We start from the raw sequence: 25,675 nt of genomic DNA, 5'->3' as shown, positions 1-25,675 counted from the left end.
GTATTTCTAGCATCTGACTGTCCAAGATGGCAGCCAATACATATATTTGGGTAAATATTCAATGAACCAATTATTCCCAGTTTTTCATGGGGGAATAATTTTCATGTTTTAAGTTTACTTTTAAAGTAGAAGAGGTTAGGGGCACCTGGCTGGCTCAGTTGGTAGGGCAGGTGCCTCTTGATCTCGGGGTTGTAAGTTCCAGCCCCACATTGTGTTTGGAAATTACTTGAAAATAAAATCTTAAAAATAAATAAAATAGAAGAGGTTAATTTCATCTGCCTAGTTTCTGTTTTGTAGAATCTGCTTTGTGACATAATCCAAAGATACTTGGAGGTGGTTTTAAAAATTAAGATTTTGCGGGGAGCCTGGCTGGCTCAGTTAGTGGAGCGTGTGACTCTTGATCTAGGGGTCCTGAGATCGAATCACACTTTGGTATAGAGATTACTTACAAATAAAATATCTTTCAAAAAATATGAATATTTAATGATATCCTTGCTGATATGTACAGGGGTGAAATATATCGATGTCTGCAACTTTGAAATGTATCAAAACACAAGACATATTGGTGAACAGACAGATGCTTATGTAATAGAGCAAATATAGGGAATTGTTCATTGTAAAATCTAGAAAGTGGGCATGTGGGTGTTCATTGTACAACTCTTTCAACTTTTTCTAAATGTTTGAAATTTTTCATAAGTCGGAAAAAGTAATTTGCTTGAACAGAGGTACATTCAATGTTGGATCTTGTAAGGCATACATAGACATAAGTCTTTCTTCTGTTTGCAGAACTCTGGGGAATCTGAATAGTTCCCGGGGTACACTCTGAACTGGCACGCAAAGGTTCTTTTGGTAGAAAACAATTTTATTAACATACCTGGGCAATTTACCAAATACAAGTTAGAGAGCGCAAAACATGTAATTACTGCGCTGAAAATTGACCCAGTCATTTACGCAGATTTCAGAAGAGATGCGCACAGGAGATAAAAGGAATGGTTTTGTGGTTGTAACGTCATTTTGGTCTTTGCTGAAGTGTTTTCTGACTGCAAACGTGGTACACTAGTCTATTTCAGCATTCCTCAGTAGAAGAATATAATAAGCAAATGTATGCCCTCTCCCATTCCTTAGAAACACATGATTCTACAGCAGGGCTGGAAGCGGTTACGGAGGCAGTGTGTGTGGTGGACAGACGCTGCGGTCACGGTGCTTGGGTCTGGATCCTACCTAGACTGGCACCGGGATATGGATAACCATCTCTCCATCATAGAGCTGTTGTGCCATAAAGTGGAACAGCAGCAGCTGACCTACTATTATCACCTGCCATATCATAATTATGGCTTGACATAATGAAAGAAGCCGGACCGGTTGTTTCAAAGTCTTTTCCATCTGGAATTCCGCGGTGAAACAAATACCCCAGCTCGCATCAGCACCGCTTTTAAACACCCGCGATCACTTGGGAACCTCATACCTGAACCCCCGCAAACCCCTCGGCACCTAGTAAACTGGCCATCCTGCGCATGTGCGGGGGTGCTCGCTAGCCCCGCCCCTCTGTGGTGCATGGCCTGTTCCATTCCTGAGGGATGTTGACGGTGCGGAAAACTTGGAAGCCTAGGACAGGGAAGTACAGGTGCGTGAGTAGTATTTCCAGCCTCTCAGGGCAAGAGTGGTCACTTGCGGTTATTATATGTTTACCCCGACGCCTGCGACGGGCTTGTGAAAGTTTGCAGCGGCTGCGCCGTGCCTCCCCCCCCCTCACCTGGGCACGTTAGGGCTGGCCGGCGGGACGGCCAGGTACGGAAGCCTAGAGGGCCCCGCCCACCCCGAGGGGCGCCGCCCCGCCTCCCTGAGACCCGCAGATTTCCCACCCCGCGGCGACGCCTGGCTGCTCCTCCCCGTCTCCGCCCCGCCGGCCGCGGCCGCGGGGGACGTCAGCGCTGCCAGCGTGGAAACCGCGGCGCGGCGCGGGAGGCGGAAGTAGCGCCCGGACCGCGGGGCCTTTATCGGGCTCCGCCGGCCGCCTCAGCCATGGACGCGTCCCTGGAGAAGGTCTGTACTCGGGCAGGGGGGCGGCCCTGCGGCCCGAGGCCTCCGCCTCCGAGGCGACTGTTTCCCGGTCGCGAGCTGCCATTGTGACCGGGGAGGGGCCTGGGGGCTAACTGGCCCTGGCCGAGGGGGCCTGGCCGCGAGGGCGTCCGGCCGGGCGCTCGCCGCTGAGGCCTGGTCACGTCACGGGGCCGGGAATCCTTCGGGTGCCCGTGGGCCGAGAGGGACTGGGCCGGTTCTGCCGGGAGCCCATTGCGGGGGCCGCGGGGCCGACCTTGGGGCCTGCCCGAGCTCGGCTCACCCTTTCGGCTGACGGAGCTAACGACTTGCGGCCCCAGAAGAGCCTGGACAGCAGCCCCGGTTGTTTCAGAGCCGACTGCAAGCCTGTGGGTTTCCTGTGGTCTCCCAAGTTAGGGTGGGGGGGGGGGGATTGTTGAAGCAGTGGGTTTTCCAACTTCAGCGTGACTAGGAATCACCTGGGGCCCTTGGTCAACACCCACATTTTCCGCCCTCGGGTGGGGAACCTCGTGGGGGCGGGACGGGGATCTGCTTGTTTAACAAGTTCCCCCACGTGATTCTGGTGCTGTAGTTTGTGAAGACCCCTGAGGTCAGGAAGGGGTGGGCCTTCTGCGGATCGTGAATTGCTTTTGGGGATTGCTGCTCTTCCGCAACTTGTGACTCCCCCCTTTTCGTGCCCGGGGGAGACGCTCGCGTCGATCTGAAATCCACTGGTAGCAGCCCTTTCCTCTAGTTTGTCTTGGGGAAGCAGCAGCGTGATGATGCGCCTGGCCGATTGCTCTGGCAAGGGAAATGGATTCTAATTGTCCCGGATTTAGGGCTTGTAAATGAGAACCAGTGCTTGGATCCCTCTTTGGATACCTATCTGCAGAACCTGACATTTTGCCCGCCCTCAAAGTCCTTCTCCCTCTTCAAGCTTGGGAGTCTGCCTGTGCAGACCCAATTTTTTTTTTTGCACATGTAGAATTCTGGAGCAATGCTAGGGTTTTAAGACTGCTTTATTTTAATTTTGAACCGGTAGCAATAACACTTGGTCATTTTTCAGTGCGGCAGTCCCTATAGATTTGTTCCCTTGTCACTGGAAAGTTAAAGGGATGATGGTGTCTTCATGGACACACAGTAACGACACTCCGGGTCATTTCTCATAAATTGGGCGGAAGGCAGTCAAGAAGAGAAAAAGATTGTATGTGTTGAGCGTTACATGTTTATTGGGGAGGAATGAAGTCTTTCCAGGCTTTTGATTAGTACAGTGTCTACCTTGTGGTACTGCGAGTTCCAGGCCAGATCAGTGATTCTCAAGCACGGTGCAGTTTTGCTCCCCAGGGGACATTTGGCAGCTTGTCTGGAGACGTTTCTGATTGTCACAACTAGTGGGTAGGCAGGTGCGACTGGTGCCTACTGGGTAGAGGCCAGGGACGCTGCTAAACATCCTGGAGTGCACAGGACAGCCTCCACGGCAGAGAATTCTCTGCTTAAATGTTAGTAGTGCTGAGCCTGAGAATTCCTGCTCTAGATCATATGTGTGACACCCATAGCTGAATATAAAATGATGCTAAGATTATCTCTTCAGTGTTGTTTCCTGTCCAGTTTCATAAGACAGGATGGCTCTGTGTCTTTTCAGTTAGAAACCTAGAAACTGGAGTGATCCTTCCTCCAAGAATAGTTTTTTATGGGCAGATCTGCAAAAAAGAGTGGGTCGGAATCCTGCTTGAAATACTACTTTTCTGGCATTTGATTAGCAGATTACACTGGTTTCTCCCTGTAAACATTAATGGCTGATAAAAGACCTTAACCTCTCCAACTGAAGATCGGAAAAGGTACTGCAACTCCAGAGTGCTTAAGGCTGGAGCATTCGCAAAAATGGCAGTGATCTTTGAGGAATTCAGAATGTGTGGGCCGGAAGTTTCTGCCTGCCTTAGGCCCGTATGGAAATTCTGAATGTAAGTGTTTCAGAACTAGGACCATGTCTTATTTTTATATTCCCTGAAGCAGTGGAGGGCCTCATACGTAATGAACAATTTCTGTTCGTGCTAAGAGAGCAGAAAAGAAAAAGAATTCCTATAGTATGAATGTTGAGGATTTTATGTTGAGAAAAACAGTTTGAATCAAAGTAGAAACATTGAATTGCATCCATTATTCCTGTTTCCTTGAGGAATAGACTATTTTGGGTGAAATTCTACGTTGCTAATATAAAAATGAGAACTCTTTGAGCAGTTCTGAATGATCCCATTTAAACCGATCCTTGCATAATTTATACTGGCTACAGAAACCACAACGTTATTTGATTCCCATTCTCTCATTTCAAGTAATCGCTGTCTCTAAAATGTAGTGTGCTATCATCATTTAGGAGAATCAGACCCTGCATTCCCTTTGGTCCAGGTATGATTCTGTAGGCTTGCTTTTTCTTTAGATAATATGTAGGTGGGAGACCTGCGACAACAGGGCTGTGTTCTTGCTTGCTTTTCTCTCTCAGTACTGTCTGTTGTCTCTGAAATTAGTGAGGTCTCAAGAAACCACATAGGTCAGTTGAAGGGGCAAGGAGTTTAAACTGGAAGAGTAGGTAGGGGAGCCTCAGCCCCCCAATACCGTATGTCCAGCTCATAAGGAACAAGGCCCTTTGCATAGTCGCACAGAGTTTACTTCGGTTAATAGTCAAGTTTAAAAAAAAAAAATGCGACAGGAAGGAATTATTCTGATGCTGTAGGTCTTATTAAGTTAACACACCTGCATACATTTTTTTAGCAAAAACTTGCTACTTTTAACTTGTCCCACAGCCCGGACCTTTTTCTGTTGCTTGGAAAAGCTCATTCTTCCTGGGTATTCTGTTTAGACAAAGCGTGCCGCGTTTTATTTGCGTTTACTTTAATTCCCCCCGCCTTGAGTAAACTGAAAGCAGGGTGTCTCGGACTCAGCACTGCTAGCATTGTGGGCTCATTCTCTGTTGGGAGAGGCTGTCCTGTGGAATGTTTATTTTGACAGCATCCCTGGCCTCTACCAGTAGCACGTCCCACAGTGTGGCAGCCAAAGTCTCCAGATGAAGCAGTTGTTCCCTGGGGGCTGGGGGAACTGCCTCTGGTTGAGAACCACTGACTTGGAAGAGTCTGGAGCTGTACGTCCAGCACGGTAGCCGCTAGTCACGTTGGCCTCCTTAAACTTAAATTTAGATTACTTAAAATAAAACGAAAGCTAAAATTCAGTTCCTCAGTCGGCACATTTGACGTGCTCAGTCACAGTGTGGCTTGTGGCTACACTACCTGACTGTCGCTGTAGAACAGTTCCATGACCACAGACCTTTGTGTTGGACAGCGCTCTAGACAGGGGCTCGTTTACTTGTCGTAGGTCTGATGCTTGTCTCTAAAAGAGGCAACTTTGACCCTGGGTCTGATCTAAATAATTAAAAACCCAGCCCATTATTTTTTCTTGTACTCGTTCTGAGCAAAAGTCTCCCCCTCCCCCTTGGACCTGATTTTGGAAAATTCTTTCATCGTACTGTTTGTAAGTTTACAAGGAGCAGTAGGAGCATGACTGGAACATTCCTGGTTATTAGTGATAAATACTACCAGAATCTCTATTCTGTTTTTTGTTTTAAAATCTCACTAAGGAATCCCTGTTAGCCACGTTTGAAATAACTATTTTCTGTGGTCTGATTTTGTAGATCTTACATAGAAAAGGCGACAGGAGAGGAGGATAGCCTGTAATTTTAGTACTCATTTAAAGCTGATCCCTGTATCATCATCATGTGAGGGTTTTGCATACAGGTGTATGATGGCTAAAGTGGTAAATGATTATCAAATGTTGGGTGTCAGGGAAAACAGGGTACAGAGTTCCTGATCCTAAAAATTTACGGTCCCGGTGATTTTTGATTATTCAGGATCGTGGAGGTAGTCAGTGCAGAGCTGTAGAGGGTCCCCATTCCAGTGTGGGCTCCACCATATCTAGGATGATGAGTTATAATTATAGATAGGAGTTGCTTGAGTTTAATGTCAGCTGTTTTTACTAAAGCAGTAACCTGGTTTGATTTATAATTTTTATTGAAGGCCAACTATGGTCAGAGCCCAGTGCTGAGAGAAACACAAGGTAAATAAGACACGATCCTCGCAGGAGGTTATGTTCTGGTAGGGGCATACATGTTTATACAAGTCCTTGTATAACAGGGAGGGGTTAAAAAGTATCAAGGAGGGGCACCTGGGTGGCTCAGTCGGTTAAGCGTCCGACTTCAGCTCAGGTCACGATCTCGCCGTCCGTGAGTTCGAGCCCCGCGTCGGGCTCTGGGCTGATGGCTCAGAGCCTGGAGCCTGCTTCCGATTCTGTGTCTCCCTCTCTCTCTGCCCCTCCCCTATTCATGCTCTGTCTCTCTCTGTCTCAGAAATAAATAAAAACATTTAAAAAAAAAAAAAAGTATCAAGGAAAAAATGGGGAATGCATGAACTTGAGTGACCAGGAAAGATTTCTGTGGAAGAGATTCTTTAGGTAGAATATTTAGTTCAGAATCCTGGCTTTTCTAGAGTGTTTTAAAAATGTAAATAAAATGTGGATGCTTACTTTATTATATGATTGTGCCTCATATTACTCCTGGTAGAACATAAATTAAGGGAAAGGAAATCTTCATATTTTGAAGTTAGACATCACACATATGCTTCCAATCACTTTGAAAATGTCCACAATCTGAAATCGCTCTTTTCTAAGCAATATTCAAAAGTAAAATATTATTTTTAATTTATTGTTTAGTTTTTGTTCTTGCAGTCGTTTTTGCCTTCTTAAATGTTAAGTATTTAGTTGCCTTAAAGTTGGATAGTCCTTGAGGTCTAGCCTGGGATCCCATCCACATTTTATTTCTGTGGAAAATGAATTCTGAGTTTCAAATGACTGAGGGAGGAGTATGCTTTTCCAACATAATCTTCTTCCTATATGCAGAAAAGCAGAAACAGCAAAATAAAGCCTTCACTTTAAAATGCAACTCCATGACACCTGAACATTTAGCTACAGTGAGCTTCTCAGGATCCTAGTGAGACCGGACATTATATTAGGTGCAGTCCTATGAAATGTAATTTTGTACATTAAAAACAGTTGAGGAGTGACTGGGTGGCTCAGTCAGGTCATGACCTCATGGTTCATGAGATCAAGCCCCAAGTTCGGATCTGCACTGGCAGAGTTAGGATTCTTTCTTTCCCCCTCTCCCTACCCCTCCCCTGCTTGTGCTCTCTCTCACTCAAACTAAATAAATAAACATTAAAAAAAAAAAAAAAAAAAGACGGGGGCACCTGGGTGGCTCATTTAGTTAAGCATCTGACTTGAGCTCAGGTCATGATCTCACAGTTGGTGAGTTTGAGTCCTGCGTCAGGTGAGCTCATGCCCTGCTTAGGGTGAGCCCCACTTTGGGTGAGCCCCCTCTTCTCTCTCTCCCCCTCTCTCCCCCTCTCTCCCCCTCTGCCCCCCTCTCCCCCCTCTTCCCCCTCTCCCCCTCTCCTCCCCTCCCCCCTCTCTCTCCCTCCCTCCCCCTCCCTCCCTCCCTCCCTCCCTCCCTCCCTCTCTCTCTCTCCTCTTCTCTCCGTCCCTCCTTCTCCCTCTTTCCTTCCCTCTTTATCTCTGCCCTCATGGGATTCTCTCTCTCTCCCCCCAATCCTTGGTCACTTGCGCCCTCTCTCAAATAAATTAAATTAATTAATATATTTAAAAAACAGTTGAATGTTGGCAGTTTCACACAGTTCAACCTGGAAAGTCCAAAGACAGATACAAAGGCTTCAGAATCGATGGGTTCCTTAAGAAGATAAGGCCAGCAACATTAATTCTACAAACTTCCAATTCAGTGTAGGACAGAGTGACATTGATGAGGATAATGGGTACCTTTATCTTTCTGATTCCATCCCCAACAAGTTCTAGGAAAGACTCCCAATAAGAAGCATATCTCAGTGAAAGATTTACATTTTCCAGTGACTATAGCATGCTTTCCTTTAAGCAGTTTTCTTGTGTTCTAGAATAAGTGTGTGATTCCAGATAAACTAGTAAACGTTACAGAAATAGAGCTTGGCTGGTATGCGGTGTTCTTCCATCTGTGTAGTTGTTAGGAAGTATTTATTCATGATACAAAGTCTGAGTGAATCGATTCTTCAGAGTAGCGGTCTCTGGGAATACAGTTTTTGAAACTTAGACTTGGACCCCTAGCATTCCCAGCATAGATCTTGAGGCGAGTGATCTGAATGCTCTGTTTTTGTTTTTGTGTTTTCACCCTCATATTGCATACTTCTGTGACAGGTTTGATCTGAAGTTACTAAGGCTGCCTCCTTGTCTCCACCAGGTTTTTACCTCTCGGTCGTGTATTTTTGCCCCTTCTTCTTCCCGTATGTTCTTTTCTGCTTCTCTTCTTGATGAATTAGTAAGATTAAGTATTAATGCCCTATGCAATATTTGCATGTCCTTCTTCAACCGGGAATATTATGCTACTTCATGAGCCAGTAATTGCAGTGTATCTTCATGTTCTCCCACACACACTCAAGCAGAGAGTCCGTGATAGTTAAAAATGAGATTTTCCAGGGGTATCCAGTTCTTAGAAGACAGACGGTAGTGCCTAGTTCTTAATGAAAAGCTTTTCTTTAAAAATCAGGCACAAGCATTTACAGATGTAGAAATTGAGGTTACAAAAAGGTAAGCCAGGTTTGCGGGGCACTCTCTCAACTTCCCAGAAGATCCCTGTCATTTTCTCTTGACATTGACGTGAGAGGAGCAGGTGCTGCTGTGTTCTGGGTGCTTCTCAGAGATGTGTTGCATTTGGGGTACTTGAGGAACTGGTGCTGGGTGGCAGGCACTGTTTCTGTTTTCACCGGGGAGGAAAATCAATGATTTTGAGAGAGTTGACAGTTGCACGATTATCACTCTCTGGGATTAACATTGTTTAGGAAGATGTGGAAGGCCACAGTCGTTGGTATGTAAGAAACACAGCATTTTGAAGGTTTCTCTGATCGCTGTGATCTGTTGGAGAAAGGTGGTGATTTTTATGTCTAACGCGTGTGTTGTAAATCGGCATTTGATGACGCCACAGTCTTCTGTCCAATATGAGCAGCTGGTGCTCTCGTGTGCCTCAGTTTTTCTTTGTTAATAACTCTGGTTATGAATGTTCCTCCCCTGAAAAAATTATTGAAACTACAGTATCGTTTACTTGTATTGATGAATGTTGTGATGTATATGTTTTAAAATTATGTTAGACTGCCTTTTTCCCTCTTTATGGGGGCTGCTCTGTGTTTCCCAAATAGCAGTTATTTGTATACCATTTTTGAATTTTGCCACTGCACTATACCACTCGCACTATTATTTGCTTACTATTTCTTTTAAGTTGAGTTTAAATCCACTCACCTACCTTTTTTAAATTGAAGGACAGTTTATATGCAGTAAAATTACCCACTTTAATGCTACAGTTTGAGTTTTGGCAGTTGTATACCGAGATATAACCGTCAGCATCATCAAGATACAGGACATTTGCATCTCCCTGAGAAGTTCCCTTGTGCCTCTTTACAGTGGATCCCAGATCTGTTTTTTGTTCGCATAATCTGCCCCCACTTTATTTTTAACTTAGATTTTGCTAAGCAGTGGGGTCTGTGAATTCAGTTTGAGGTCTTATTTTTTCCCCTAATTCACATGAAAATAAAGATATAATTTTGGTGTCACACTTGGTTCAACTAAAGAAAGTGTATACAAGAGCTTGTTTAAGCATGCTTGAAAGCCGAGAACATTAAAAAAAATTTTTTTAACTCTTTATTTATTTTGAGAGAGACATGAGTAGGGGATGGGGCAGAGAGAGAGGGAGACAGAGAGAATCCCAAGCCGGCTCTGCACTGCCAGCTCAGAGCCCAGTGCGGGGCTCAAACTCACTAAACTGTGAGATCATGACCTGAACCAAAACCAAGAGTCGGAAGCTTAACCAACTGAGCCACCCAAGAACCCTGAAAGCTGAGAACATTTTAAAAGTGACTGTAGAGCAATAGTTCCCAAATTTTATGCCCTAAGATTATTATTTTTCTACTGCAGTTTCTACTTTCGAAAGGTTGTTATAAACAACTTTATAGTAAGTAATCTTTATTAACAAACGATTGTTTATCTGATTGTTTCTAATTGCCAACATCCATACAGCACGTTGCATCCTGCAGGTGGGGTGTCAAATCAGTGTCTCAGGTCATGACCAGAAGTTGTTGAAAAATGAAATCGAACAAAATGATAAATAGAATGTATTCCACATAAGGGTAGGATGCTACTTCATACAGTGCTATTTCATACTGAGTTGATAGAATTCTAGCCAAAAGCAAAAATAAGTGATTTTTTTCATTAATCTGTGCAGCCCTATTCCAGATGAATTTAGAATTTCCTACTAGCTTTTTGAAAACTCAAGAATTACTCCCCGACTTCCTTTACTATTTTCTCTTGCATTTGACTCTTGACATTTTTCCTTTAACGTTTAAGTTGTGAGAACTTCAATTGGCGATATTTGTGAACATTACAAGTGTGTTATTTCTTCTTCTGATAGTGACAGGATATTTTAATACTTCACACTGACTGGAAGTGATGAAAATCACCTAGTATAAAAATGGCTCTCAAAAATGCTTCTAAAATGATGAACGGTGGGTCCCGTTTTACACAATGAGCTGTTTCAGTTCCGTGACAATCACCATACAAACAATTGAGTGGTTCTTCTTAGGAGCCTTGAAATTGCATTAAGCCCTACCACGCATCTATGTTCGATGTAATTGAAGCAAAAATAATGAGCCCACTTCATTACACAGCAGAATCAGCCGTAGCAGAAATGTAATTCGTAAATGTACAGGCTACTGACTAGCAGTCTAATAGCTGTCTCTGAATCCTCAGTAATGAGTATTTAGGTTTCCTGATTAGGTATGCACGCTCTGTAAATGCTTCGTTGCTCTGTTTTGGTTTGTTTTTTTTAATAGTAGGACTGCTGCGAGCTGCGAGCGTCTAAGGCTGAGCGACCCAGGGTGAGAGGAGACTGTACGAGTCCAAGCTCAGATGTCTGAGTTGGCCACCACTCCCTTTCCTAGAAAAGCATTTTTTTTTTTTTTTTACATTTATATTTGAGAGACAGTGAGACAAAGTGAGAGAGAGGGAGACACAGCATCCGAAGCAGGCTCCAGGCTCTGAGCTGTCAGTACAGAGCCCGACACGGGGCTCGAACCCACAGACCGTGAGATTATGACCTGAGCCGAAGTTGGACACTCAACTGACTGAGCCACCCAGGCGTCCCTGGAAAAGCATCTTAAAACACTACATTCATATGTGCTGTTACCTGGACTGTCTCTTAAGGTCAGAAGGAAAGACAATGGAAAGGAAGCAGACTAAAGACCCCTGGCCTCAAAAGGGGGGATGATTGGAATCTCTTGGTGATTTTATTAACAGAGGGACCTTTTTCCAGTTGTTTCTGGAAACAACTTCTGGGAAAAGATTTTTAGTCAGGTCACTTGACCCAAGATCTAAATGAGGGAGAATGTATTCAGGTGTGTTTAGAGGCAGGCAAAGAAACCTGTTGTCCCAATACCTGCACTTCAGGGGCACTACTTGCAAATTATATGTTGTCTTTGATTTTACCTTATAACTCAAACAATTTGCGTGGGCTCCACTATGTGGAGCGATGGTGTGAGCGTTTTGGTGAACGTTTTAGTGAAGGCCTGGTTTGCCCGGACTGTTTCAGCTCATCATACCTGTTGTCATGGCTTAATTTAAGCTAATAGTGCTTCCTTTCACTCTTGAAAATGCCCTGGTTTGGATGCTGAGTTTTGGGTCATGTCGTTGAGACTGTGAAATCTTACCAATAGGGAGAGTCTTCTGATACACTTTTTATCTAGGTGAAAACATTAATCACACAAGGATCATCTTTAAGATGCCTTAAGAGGCCTTAGCTCTAATTATGACTTTTGAGTTCAAGGCTTTCTCCAAGTGTGAGTTGGTTTGTTTACTTATTTGATAAAATTGAGAGGTAGTATTGCCTAGTGGTTAAGAGCACTGGTTCTGGGATAGTACAGGCCCTAAAGCATATGATCTGTGCCTTTGGGTTAGTCAAGAAGTGATGCATTTAGAGTGGTAAGTTAGCGTAATGCCTGGAATATAGTAAGCAGTCTGTTAACTGTTAGTAATTATTAAGGATCACAGATCTTATTGAGCCCTTTTTCTGTGCTAGACCCTGTGCTTGGGGCTAAGGAATTAAAAAAAAAAAAAGGACATTCTTCCTAGGAACTTTACACAGAATGCTATCTTTTCCCTCTCTCCAGATCCTGAAACAATCTCCATCCAGATGCCAAATGATAAATATTTTTATACAACTCAGTGTTTCTCTCATGTAAGTTTGTGTCTGTCTGATGCCTTGCTGTTGTTTATTAACATTTACCACCCAACTGCCGCGTCTGGCACTGTAATAGGTCTTGAGGGTGTGAAATGTTAGTAAGATAATCATGGCTGTTCTCACTAGAAGCGTATGGAGGCATGGTTTTTAGTTTTAAGGAACCAGTTAACAAATACATGTTTTTCTCAGATCATTCCTTGCCTGACAGAGCGTAATATTAACCCTAGTTAACACAACAAGCACATGAGGGTTTGTGGAATTGGGGTCACATATTCACATTTAATTTACTGGAGCATTACTGTGTTTTTGACCCACCCACTTCTCGCCACCTGCTCCACCCCCAACTTCACTTCCTAAAAGAGAGGAGAAGCCAGAACAATTTAAATGTAAGCCATGCCTCAAGGGAATTAAGAGCAAAAATGAACTATTGGGACCTCATCAAGGTAGAAAGCTTCTGCACTGCAAAGGAAACAATGAACAAAACTAAAAGGCAACCGACAGAATGGGAAAAGATATTTGTACGTTACATATTGGATAAAGGGCTAGTATCCAAAATCTATAAAGAGCTCACCAAACTCCACACCCGAAAAACAACCCAGTGAAGAAATGGGCAGAAAACATGAACAGACACTTTGCCAAAGAAGACATCTAGATGGCCAACAGACACATGAAAAGATGCTCAACATCGCTCCGCATCAGGGAGCTACAAATCAAAACCACACTGAGATAACCACCTCACGCCTGTCAGAGTGGCTAAAATGAACAAATCAGGGGACTATAGATGCTGGCGAGGGTGTGGAGAAACAGGAACCCTCTTGCACTGTTGGTGGCAATGCAAACTGGTACAGCCGCTCTGGAAAACAGCATGGAGATTCCTCAAAAAATTAAAAATAGAACTACCCTACGACCCAGCAATGGCACTACTAGGAATTTTCCAAGGGATACAGGAGTGCTGATGCATAGGGGCACATGCGCCCCAATGTTTATAGCAGCACTTTCAACAATAGCCAAATTATGGAAAGAGCCTAAGTGTCCCATCAACTGACGAATGGATACAGAAGATGTGGTTTATATATTCAATGGAATACTACTTGGCACTGAGAAAGAATGCAGTCCTGCCATTTGCAGCAACATGGATGGGACTGGAGGGTATTATGCTGAGTGAAATAAGCCAGGTAGAGAAAGACAGATACCATATGTTTTCACTCATATGTGGATCTGGAGAAACTTAACAGAAGACCAAGGGGGAGGGGAAGGGGAAAAAAAGTTACAGAGAGGGTAGGAAACAAACCATAAGAAACTCTTAAATACTGAGAACAAACTGAGGGATGATGGGGGTGGGGGAGAGGGGAATGTGGGTGATGCGCATCGGGGAGGGCACCCGTTGGGCTGAGCCCTGGGCGTTGTATGGAAACCAATGACAAGAAATTATATTAAAATAAATAAATAAATGCAGGCCATTCCTCTCAATGAGCATGTGCTCTGTGCAGAGAAAGACTCACACGGGAGAGCGTGAAGCTGTATTTCCCCCCACCTTTCACCGTGTAAACATCTCACTATCACATGTGACTTCTGTGTTTAAAATAAATATTGTTCATAAGTAGTGAATTCTAAACTAAGTCAACTATTTTGTCTACTCTTAACTGAAAAATGTGTTCCAATCCTATAGGAACATTAGCTGTGTTGCTCTTAGAGCCTGTATGTTGATGCCCTTTATGCTGTGGCTTCCTAAGGGGTTTCAGAGGTAACATGACAGTCCGAGAATGAAGCTGACTGGATACCTTTTGTCCTACAAAAGCAATCAAAATTAGTAAGAGTCTGAATCACTGCCTTCAGGAAGCTTATCATCTAATTGGAGAAAATACCTGTACTGGAAGGATCGTCTCTAAAACAAGTCGCAGTAGAGGATGTAAGGAATCATAAGCAGCAATTGCATGTTAGAATGGCCCCAGTTTCAAGGGTTGTGTTCCATTATCCCCATAAATAAATACAATTGTGTTTGTCAAGCAACAGGTTCAGCTTATTTGGCCTAGAAAAAATGGGATTGATATCTTTTTTTTTTTTTTTTTTTTTTTTTTTTTTTTAAGAAAGCATGCACAAGCAGGGGAGGAGGCAAAGGGAGGAAGAGAGAGAATCCCAAGCAGCCTCCATGCTCAGCATGGACCCTGATGTGGGGCTCAGTCCCATAACCCTGGGATTGACCTGAGCAGAAATCAAGAGTCAGACACTCAATTGACTGAGCCACCCAGGTGCCCCGTATTGATACCTCTAAAGAGAATATGAGAGAGTGAAATGGCTTTATCCATAACAGTTTCTTGGAAGTACTGAATTGTGATTTAATAGCTGGAGAGAGAAAAGGCAGAAAGGCATTTCAGACATGGCAAGTGTTAAAAGCATGAAACATCGAGGTGTGGTTGATCAAGCAAAACTGTTTGTCTTTTCCTTTGGCCAAATGATTGGGGACACACTGGAGTGTCACAGGAGGTGAGAATAATAAGGAACGTGGCCGTAGACTGAGGAGTTAAGATAAATTCTCCAGACCATTATCTGTTTGTTCCTCGTATCCCACTCATGATCATTGAGAACACTGAGACCATTTTAGATGGCATTCTAACCCATCTCATGGTTACATTTAAATTGTGGAGTTGCTTGTAAACACCATTTTTAGAATGATTTTTCTGTCTTGTGTAAAAATCATATTGGACATGGCTACATGCTTATTTTTGTAATCCCTTTTGGGAGTCACTGTGATGTAATAGAAAAGGAGCCAGGAAACCCGGGGTCTGGCACCACTCCACCATCTGTCAGCTCTGTGACCTTAGGCCACTCGCTTCACCTCTCTGAGTCTTAGTCCTCACTTATAAAATGGCAGACTGGACCTTTACATGTTATACTTTCTTTGCTTTCTTTTCATTAATTTTCTTCTTGTTGTTATGAAACGGATCTGATCTCCTTAATGGAGGGTTGGGAGCTGAAAGCCCCACCTGCCTACCCATCCGCACTTTTCCAGAGTTCTTCCCAAGAGTCCTAAGACTCAGAAGAACACAAGTGGAGAATCCCTGGACCACATCCCTAAGGTCTCTTCTAGAATGAACATTTTCTATACTTACATTGATAGACTGAGTATAATCTCTTTTTTTAAAGATATTTTTTAATGTTTATTTTGAGAGACAGAGCATGAGTGGGGGAGGGGCAGAGAGAGGAGACACAGAATCCGAGGCAGGCTCCAGGCTCTGAGCTGTCAGCACAGAGCCCGATGTGGGGCTCGAACCCACAGACTGCGAGGTCATGACCTGAGCTGAAGTCAGACGCTCAACCAACTGAGCCACCCAGGTGCCCCTGAGTAGAATTTCTTAAAAACAATTTTGAGGAGATACTGCAGTACTAACTGTAATACAGCCTATTGTACATTTACTCCATATAATATTAGGTGCAGTAGGAAATATGAAAAGAACAGAGCATAAATACACTTGGCATACACTTAAGTAAGAGGGGAACAGAAGAGAGCCTCTGTAACTGTTTATAACCCAACTCATATAGACATTCAAGACAACGAATTTGTCTGCTTTAAGATTGCTAGGGAGATTAAGAAAAAAGAAAAGAAAATGAGTTTGCGTGTTTAATTTTGTAAGATTTAAGAAATTTTTTATTTAGAGGTGCCTAGGTTGCTCGGTTGAGCGTCCAGCTTCGGCTCAGGGCATGATCTCACGGCTCGTGGGTTCAAGCCCCACATTGGACTCTGTGCTGACAGCTCGGAGCCTGGAGCCTGCTTCAGATTCTGTGTTTTCCTCTCTCTCTCTCTGCCCCTGACCTGCTCATGTTCTGTCTCTGTCTCTCTCAAAACTAAACCTTAAAAAGAAGAATTGAAAAATATTTTTGAATTTATTTTTTGAATGTGAGATAGTAGGACACTTGGTAATAAATCCAAAAAGAACATAAAGGGGCACCCTACTGTTGATTTTGGCTCAGGTCATGATCCCATGAACCCATGAGATGATCTCACGGGTTCGTGGGATCAAGCCCCCCATTGAGCTCTACAGTGACAGTGTGGAGCCTGCTTGGGATTCTCTCTCTGCGCCTCTCTCTCTCTCTCTCAAAATAAATGAACATTTAAAAAATGTTATTTCAAAAAATCAAAAGGAAATGAGCTGAAAAGACTCCTGATACGATGATGGCTGTCCTTCCAGAAGCTCCCTTCTCTGGAGGCAGTCACTATGACCAGCTGGGTAAGCTTCCAGAGTGTATGGAATCACTCCCAGATTTCTGAGAGTATTTATTTCCTGTGACTACTCTGACAAATTAGCACAAACTGGGTGGCTTAGGACAACAGAAATGTATTTTCCCACAGTCCTGGAGGCCAGAAGTTTGAAAGCTGTATCACTGGGCTGAAATCAAGGTGTTGGCAAGGGCTGCACTCCCTCCAGAGGTTCTTGGGGACAGTCCTTCCCCTTCTTGAGCCAGTATGTTGCCAGCCAGCCCTGATTCCTTGGTTTGTGGCCCCATCACTCCAATTTTTGAGGCCAGCACCTCACATCTCCCTCTGCTCTGTCTTCACACAGCCTGCGTGCTTGTGTGTGTGTGTGTGTGTGTGTGTGTGTGTGTGTGTGTGTGTGTGTTATGTAGTCTCCCTCTACTTCTCTCGTCTGCGTATATGTGACTGCGTTTAGAGCTCACCTGGACAAATACTGGGTAATCTTACTATCTCAAGATCCTCAACTTAATCACTTCTGTAAAGACTCTGCCACATAAGGTAACATTCACAAGTCCCAGGGATTACAATGTGAATATCTTCGGGGGGGGGGGGGGTGGGCATTTTTCAGCCTACTACAACAGTAAAACAAGTAGCATACTGTACAGACTTTTCTGGACCTCGCTTCTAAGTGTAAAACTGGAATAACCTAACGTTAATTCACTACCAGTTAAGTGATTGTAATCCATAGAGTGGAATACGGTGTTATTACTAGGAATGAGGTGGATATACTACTGATATGGAACCATATTCACTGTAAAGTAAAAGCAAGTTGCAGGAGTACATATGAGTTAGGTGAGAACTTGGAAAGATACATGTCAAACTTGAGTGGCATCCCTTAGGGAGTGGTCTTTTTAATGTTATGTTTGTACTTTGGAATTTATTTTTTTTTAAGGTTTGTTTTATTTATTTTGGGGGAGGGGGGCAGAGCGAGAGGATCCCAAGCAGGGCTAGGACCTGTGAACTGTGAGATCATGACCTGAGCCAAAATCAAGAGTCGGATGCTTCACCGACTGAGCCACCCAGGCGCCCCGTACTTTGGAATTTTTTAATCACATGTACTTTACAGTAAATCTGTGTGTTTTATATTAAATCCAGAAGAAAATGGACTTGAATTTAATTTTTCTGCATGGATTATGTTGCAGAAATAATGCAGGATTATCCCGGTTTTAACCTTTTTTTGACTTCGCCAGATAGCAGACCCTACACTGGCTGAGATGGGGAAGAACTTGAAGGAGGCCATGAAGATGTTGGAGCACAGTCAGAGGTGAGCGTGGGGCGTCAGTGACCCTAGGAAACGTGCTCAGCCTGTTGTGAAGCTGGTGGCACTGGTTTCCTGCCGGTAAAAACTCCTCTCGGTTTCAGAATGTCACGCGTAGTTGAGCTTCACCTGACTGGAAAGACGGTGTTTGTCTTGGGTAGAAGGTACTTTGTAATGAAAGGATTTTGAAATTCAGGGGCAGGACTTAGCATTTTCAGTTCTGCCTCTTAAAGAGTTTTATTTACTTAATATATTGATTTGAATCTATGAATACTTTTTACTGTATATTTATATCCTAGAGGGCATCGGCTAACCAAGAAATGGGTTAAAAAGTGTCATTTTTTTCATGTTCTTTTCCTGAGATTCAGCCTGTACCCCCAACTGGGGGCTAGGGTGATAGGGGTAGGAGAAGAGATGTGATAAGTGTGTTTCAAATCCTGTATCAGTTACCAAGAGGTTACAGGCAGCATTGTCACCTGTTGGCCTGTTCAGATGTTAGCAATTTGGTGACATAGTTTTTTATTTCCTTTAAATTAGAAGAACAGAGGAGGAAAATGGAAAGAAGCTGGTATCAGGAGATATTCCGGGGCCACTCCAAGGCAGGTAGGTGGCAGTGAAGGTGCCTACTTTTAATTAGGGTATGTGTTTTCTTTAAACCAAGATTTTACAAACCATTGTTGATTTATAATTTTAGTTGTGATAAGCACAGAGCAAATTGAGAGTCCTGTGCAGTGTAACACCAGGAAAACAGACTGCCATTGGTTGGTTGGTGAGAAATCTACCTGCTTCTTCCCCTTTCCCATTCAGGATCTAATTTAATTTAATTTCCCATTCAGAATTAACAACCTCATGACTCAAAAGTGAATGCACAAGTTTGTAACTATAACTCGACTATCATACTTCGTTCCTCCTTGAAACCCATTATCTATTCAGTAGACTGAGCTTTGTGGTGAGAGATACTTTAATTTGATAAGAGTTATTATTTGTATAATAAAGTAAAATGAAAATGTCAACTTTGATCATTTGTTGGCAGAGTGATTTCTTTTTTTGGCAGCTAAAACCAATCTGTCAAGCGTGTGTGGTTTAAGCTAGCAGGGAAAATAACAGGAAAAATAAGTAGCCGTGTAACTAGGATTTTCACAGGATGTTAGCACTCACTGTGGGCTTAAAGTCCCAGCCCCACTTCCCTCAAACAAGCTTGTTTCTTCTGTTGTTTTATAACCAGGAAACTGCACATAGGTAAACAGTACAACTCCCTTAAATTGTCCTTTGACCTGAGTATGAATATATACGAGGTTGCAAAAGGAAAGTATGGAGGAAAGACACAATGTGTCATTAGGTGTCCTATCTGACACACCCAGATACTAATATTTTGAGACAGGTGCTCCTGTTGGTTGCCTGAATGGTGCCGATTTGAAGCCCTCTAGCTGTAAGGTAGGTTCTGCAGCTGAGAGTGGGAGCCAAATCCTGTCAGTCCTCTCCACCCAGAGCTGTGGATGGGAATGAAAGTGTTCTATTAAGCCCACAGAAGTTTCCCTAGAAGAGATACTACCAGGAACATCTGTAATGCTCCAAATGGGAGGGCATTAAAGCCACAGGTCAGGAGCTTTCACACTTAATATAATAATGCCAACGTCTGAGATAGCGCTTGGCTAGGCACAGCATTAAACGTTTTTCATGCACTGATTGCATCCTCACAGTTCCGTAATGTAGGGTCTGAGGGAGTTCAACGGCTTGCTCAAGGTCACTTGGTGGGCCCCCACTCCCCACACAGTGTCCGAGGACCAGAGCCCCTGTCACATGAGGGTCAGCACCTTGGGGAGGGTTGGTTTTGGCCTTGTTTTGGCGGTGCTTTTGAAAAAGACAACTTGGTATTAGTTCTCACTGCTTGGTCCAGTCCCATTAATGGAATGATAATGTCTTTTCATTAGAGTTACTGCAAGTCGCCTTGCCATTGCTTTACTACTTTAGCCATTGACGTTCTTCGCATTAGCTTTCAGACAGTCACGTAATAAGCACTTAATGTCATATCTGGGAAGTAAACCTGTTTATACTGTAAGCAGATCTCAGATCTCTAGTTTCCCTGCTTGAGGAAGAGGTAATAAATGATGTTTGCGTTACATGTTTCAGTCGGTTAGAACAGACAGGACCCCTGCCTGGAAGAAAACTAGCCATACCAGTGGCATTGGAGTATGGTTGCTGCTTTTGTGACCTTCCAGCATCTCAAAAGGACTATTTTGGTTCCTATAACATGCTTTTTAAATACTCTTCTTGGATTCGAATGAACAGGTAGACAAATATTGCTAATGTAATCCTGGTGAAATTTTCAGAACTCAGTCTCCTATTTGGATAGTAGATTTAAATAGCTGGTTATATTGAGAATTCAGTTAATATGAGGTTTGTTTTTAAAAGCTGTATCCTGTATCTCCAACACGTCCTTTCTCCTCTAGCTACTCAATTAAAAAACAAAACAGAAAACACAACTTACCACAGCTTGTTTAAATGAGGGAAATAGAGTGGTGGGGATGTGAGCTATTTCCACCTGTCTGTCAACTCTCTTTTGATTCTGCAGTGGACAAGATATGGTGAGCATCCTCCAGCTAGTTCAGAATCTGATGCACGGAGAGGAAGAGGAGGAGTCCCAGAGCCCCCGGTAATGGACCCCAGTTGGCAGCTTCTCTCTGAAAGTATATGTGACCTTGACTTTGATAGTGACTGCATTCTGACCAGTTGCTGAAATAGCTGTGCTTCATTCACAGTCACACATGATATTAAAACAATGTCCGTTTTTTCTCTTCTCGGCGAGACATTTAATATACGTTGGGTAATATATTTCGTAAAAGGAAGGCATTTACGAAAACGAAATCCTGTAGCTTATATGGCATCGTTTCTCAGAGAGGGACTGGCGGAGGGACCAAAGAATAACTGCTGTGTGCGTTTCTGCTTCCGGTTGCTTCTGCTGACGTGCTGCGGCTTCTGACCGCTAACAGGTGCCACAGCTCAATCTGTTGGTGGCAGGGCCCTGTTGTCTGTGAAACCTCCGTTTATTTTTTTTCATCTAGCTTAGCTCCCTATTTAGTTTCATGTTTAATTGTTTTAAATTTAATTTTTTTGGAGTAAGTCATTCTCCGTTTTCAAATATCAGAAGCTACAAAGAGTACAGAAAGGCAGTTTTCAGTCAGCGATGTGACGACACGTATTAGCCGAATCCAGAGTTGATGTAAATTCTAAAATGACAGTGACCTTGAATGAAAAGGGGGTATTTCCTTCGTACTCTTCCTCCCCAGCTTCTTGTTCTCCTTAGAGACAGCGGCGTTGCCAGCTTCTGTGTACTCTTCAGAGATACTCTGTGTGTACGTATACACAAGCCGAGTGTCTGCCCTCCCTCCAGTACGTAAACGCCGTTTGGTGTTGTGCACCTTGCTTTCGTCATCTGTGTCTCGGGGTTCACTGTATATCAGTGCACGAGGAGCACTCTCCTGGAAGAGCTGCTTCGTTTTACTTTGGATGAGTGAACGGTGTTTTATGTAACTAGTCGCCTGTTCATGTTCCCTGTTGCAAACATTGCTGCAGCCGGTGACTTTGTACGTGTGTCATTTATCGTACCAGCAAGTGTTTCTGGAGATGAAAGTCCTGAAAGTGGGATTTCTGGGCCAGGTAGGCTGTGTGTCTGTAATTTGGGTAGCTCCTGCCGAGTGTCCCTCCATGGAATTAGGCCAGGTTACAGTCCCACCAGCAGTACGTGAGAATAGCTCTTTCCCCACACCTTTGCCTGCAAGGCTGTTTGTAGACTTAAGGACCATTGCCAGTCTGCAAGGTGAGAAATGGTATTTCAGCATAATTTGAGTTTGCATTTTTCTCATGAATCAGGTTAAGTGGCTTTTTTTATATGTTTTAAAAACCATTTATATTTCCTTTGCTATGAACTATCTCCTTTGCCCAGTATCCTGTCTAATTTTTTTGGTCTTTTTCTTACTGATTTACAGTTACTTTTTATAAGGGACGGTATTCCATCCATTTTAATGATACATAAAACATACCTGGTTCCCTTGAATTTGCTGTACTGTTTTAAGTAGCTGTTGAATGCAGGGAATTGACTTCATCTAATGATTCTTTAAAAAAATTAATTTCTGCACATTTTGTCTCAGCTCTACACGCGTTCTTATAGCAGGCATTTGTTTTTTTAAAAAATGGGGGATAAAACTATTCACAGTTTGTATATGTAGTAGATATTCAATAAAATCTTCCTTAGATCATCATTACTTTTTACGCATTGAATTTTCTAAACTTATCTGGATTTCTGCCTTCTAGGCCATTAGGTGGATTTCAAGTCTGACAGATTTCTGTAGAAATGCCATATCTCTAGGTTTTGTCTTACTCCTTTATTCGTATTTTGACTAACACTTTTTAATATGATTTTGATTAACAGAATCCAGAATATTGGAGAACAAGGTCATATAGCTTTGTTGGGGCATAGTCTGGGAGCTTATATTTCAACTCTGGACAAAGAGAAGCTTAGAAAACTCACAACTAGGATACTGTCAGACACTACTTTATGGCTGTGCAGGATTTTCAGGTAAGGACATATATGAGTTGGGTACAGACTGTTTCCTGGAGCTCTGCTGCCTGAGTTCATGTAGGCCTTTTCCCCTCCCTCTTGGAAGGCTTGCATTTAAAAAAAAAAAAAAAAAAAAAAAAAAAAAAATCTATGTGCCTCAGTTTCCCCAGCTGTTAAATGGGGGTAACGTCAGTATCTGTTTTATGGCATGGTTAGGAGGAATAAATGAGTGAACTAGCTTATGTCAAAAGCCGAGAACATAAGCACATACATTTTGGATAATGTCAGCAGTTACTTATTTTTATTTTTAGGATTCCTACTTGCCACTTGTCTATAGAAGGAAGAGCAGGAAAGTGGTCGCAGGTATTTTTAATCAAAGGATTAGCTTCTCCTTTAGTAGAAGGAAAATGCTGCCATGAGGAAGTTGAGTATGTGTTATGAAATTGAACGCTTTATGCTGTGCGAAATATCACGCTTTATGCTGTGATAATGTTGCCATTATTAAGGAGTTATAGCACATAAGGATTCAGTAGAAGACACAGGACCAGTGGTATTTTGGGGTTTATGCTGTTGCTTTTTTTTTTTAATGTTTGTTTATTTTTGGAGGGGAGAAGGGAGAGGGGGAACGGGCAGAAAGAGGGAGACACAGGATCCAAAGTGGGGCTTGAACCTCACAAACCGTGAGATCACGACCTGAGCCGAAGTCGGGTGCTTAACCGACTGAGCCACCCAGGTGCCACTATGCTGTTGCTTTTAAGGAAAAGGAATGTTTGCCTAACACTGGAAAATTTAACTTGACAGACTCCCTTTCAGATGTTGGAAAACAGCTTGGCCAAGCAAGAGTTTAAGTTTGCCTAACTGAATCGCAAAGGAGAGATTTTCTTCTAATAAAAATCTGCCACCCGTAATTGAAATTCTCTCTCCTTACTTTTCTGGAAGATTGAGAAGAATAATTTGCCCCAGGCAGACAATAGTAAAAGCAAAAGTTAGGCTGACTAGCAGCTTTCGCCTTTTTCTTTACTTGGAATGTTTTTGGACTGAAACTGCTAAGGACCTTGCCTGCGTTATCCAGTGCTGGCCTTCTTGTAGAGTAAGCTGAAACCGTGATCTCTGGCCTTTTTGTATCTAAGGGACTCCTATTCTCTGCTGCTTTTTTTCATAGTTTCTGCTCTTTTTGGAGTATGGACAAAGGATGATTGCCTCCATTCTTTATAACCTCCAGCTGTTGAGGTGTGGTCAGCCATCTAGTATGAGGGCTCTCCCTATCTCCTTTGGGTGCTCTAGGTGAAAAGTCCTAGATTAAGAAAAGAATTACTCCCAAGACTAAAATTAGGATGTAAAACTGTCTCTTACCAGAGACAATAACACACCGAGAGATGGCTGTCTCTTCACAGGTATGAAAACGGCTGCGCTTATTTCCACGAGGAGGAAAGAGAAGGACTGGCAAAGATCTGTAGGCTTGCTCTTCACTCTTGTTACGAAGACTTCGTAGTGGACGGCTTCAACGTGCTGTATAACAAGAAGCCTGTTATATACCTTAGTGCTGCTGCTAGGCCTGGCCTGGGCCAGTACCTTTGTAATCAGGTAATATGGGATAAGGTGGACATGTGAAAGAAATTGTGTTCCTCTCTGTTCTGGAACTTTGTAAAGTGCATAGGCCCATTTCTTTAGCCGTAGTTCTTTTCAAATGAAAAGAAACAATGTGCTTGTTTTGTCAATATAAGAAAATATGTAAATAGATATTAATGAATTTTCAGAGGTGTGTACGTATATATATTGTTTAGTTGCCCAAAGGCAACCACAGTTAACATTTTTCTTCCCCAGATTTTAATCAGAGAGTGTAGATGTGTTTTTACAAGGTTATGTTTGGCTTTTTTCACTTAGTGTTATAACAGGTGCATATCCTGTTTTTTTTTTTTTTTTTTTTTTTTTTTTTTCAACGTTTTTTATTTATTTTTGGGACAGAGAGAGACAGAGCATGAACGGGGGAGGGGCAGAGAGAGAGGGAGACACAGAATCGGAAACAGGCTCCAGGCTCCGAGCCATCAGCCCAGAGCCTGACGCGGGGCTCGAACTCACGGACCGCGAGATCTGACCTGGCTGAAGTCGGACGCTTAACCGACTGCGCCACCCAGGCGCCCCGTGCATATCCTGTTTTAACAGTTCTTCAAAGTACAGTTTATTTTTAATATCTTCATAATAGTCATTCAAGTCACTGTATAGTGTTTTAGCCAACTGTTTCCCTTTTGGACAGTTAGAGCATTTGCATTCTTTTGTTTTCTGTGACCATTTTCAGGAAGTGCTCTTTGCATAGTGTTAGGGACATTTTTGTGCATATAGCTTTTTCTTTATTTAGAAATTTCTATATTTAGAAAGTACTTTCTAGATTATATTCCTTAGATAGATTTTCAGAGTCTGTCTAGAATTACTAGATCAAAGAGCATTACCGTTTTTGACACTCATGGGACGTCATTACGCTCATTGACATGTAGCCCAATTAAGGGGCTACAAAAAAAACGTTCAGCCTCTTGGCCGAGAATGTTTTAGTTTTGTTTTTGGGTGTTTTTTGTTTTGTTCTTTTATTGAGAGAGTGAGAGAGTGAGCGAGCACAGGACAGGGTAAGCGGAGGAAGGGCAGAGAGAGAGGGTGAGAGAGAGAATTCAAAGCAGGCTCAGCGCTGTCAGCATGGAGCCCAACCAGGGCTCAAACCCACGGACCATAAGATCGTGACCTGAGCGGAAATCAAGGGTCAGACGCTTAACCAACTGAGCCGCCAGGGGCCCTGTGAGGGTTTATCTTTTGTAAGATGAAGGAGTCCTGTGGAGATCGGTGGGGGAAACTCAGGGACTTCAGCTGATTTTGAGCTGTGGTCACTGGCAGCAGGAAATGACGTCCTCTTTTTGAGTGTGTACAGAATGAAGAGATTTACAGTGTCCTTACAGAAACCTGGAACAAATTACTTACTGAGTACCTACTACAGGCCAAGTTCTTCTAGACCCACAGCTGCCTTGTCCCAGCAGTCCCGTCTTCAAAAGCTGTATGGGGGGCAGGGGTGCACCTGGCTGACTCAGTCAGAAGGGCATGCAACTGACTTTTCATCTTGAGGTTGTGAGTTCGAGCCGCATGTTGGGCATTGAGCTTACTTTACTTGTTATTTTTACTTTTTTTTAATGTTTATTTTTGAGAGAGAGAGAGACAGAGTGCGAGTGGGGG

At 43.2% G+C, this 25,675-nt stretch overlaps 1 protein-coding gene and 1 non-coding gene across 6 annotated transcripts in view; both read left to right on the top strand.

Moving 5' to 3' along the window:
• The first annotated feature begins 1,552 nt into the window (after window positions 1-1,552).
• PDXDC1 (pyridoxal dependent decarboxylase domain containing 1) overlaps window positions 1,553-25,675 on the top strand; it is a 51,206-nt gene continuing 27,083 nt past the window's right edge. Inside the window, exons 1-6 of one of the 5 annotated variants that reach the window (XM_019468653.2) lie at window positions 1,553-1,624; window positions 17,837-17,910; window positions 18,442-18,507; window positions 20,477-20,557; window positions 22,334-22,480; window positions 23,857-24,046. In XM_019468653.2, the coding sequence (XP_019324198.2) occupies window positions 17,861-17,910; window positions 18,442-18,507; window positions 20,477-20,557; window positions 22,334-22,480; window positions 23,857-24,046 (534 nt within the window). In that variant the 5' untranslated portion in view covers window positions 1,553-1,624; window positions 17,837-17,860. Of the gene's footprint in view, window positions 1,625-1,834; window positions 2,044-2,404; window positions 2,427-11,301; window positions 11,311-17,836; window positions 17,911-18,441; window positions 18,508-20,476; window positions 20,558-22,333; window positions 22,481-23,856; window positions 24,047-25,675 lie in introns of those variants that run through there. The other 4 variants (XM_019468654.2, XM_019468652.2, XM_019468655.2 and 1 more) reach the window with 4 other exon arrangements.
• On the top strand, window positions 21,081-21,150 carry LOC128774889 (small nucleolar RNA SNORD45). Its single transcript, XR_008419393.1, has one exon. It is a non-coding gene; the product is annotated as a small nucleolar RNA SNORD45 (small nucleolar RNA).

This window comes from Panthera pardus, unplaced genomic scaffold (genome assembly GCF_024362965.1).
Source record: "Panthera pardus isolate Hobbes unplaced genomic scaffold, ASM2436296v1 HiC_scaffold_5, whole genome shotgun sequence".
In the NCBI taxonomy this organism is placed as follows: Eukaryota; Metazoa; Chordata; class Mammalia; order Carnivora; family Felidae; genus Panthera; species Panthera pardus.
This window is presented reverse-complemented; position numbering and strand designations above follow the sequence as displayed.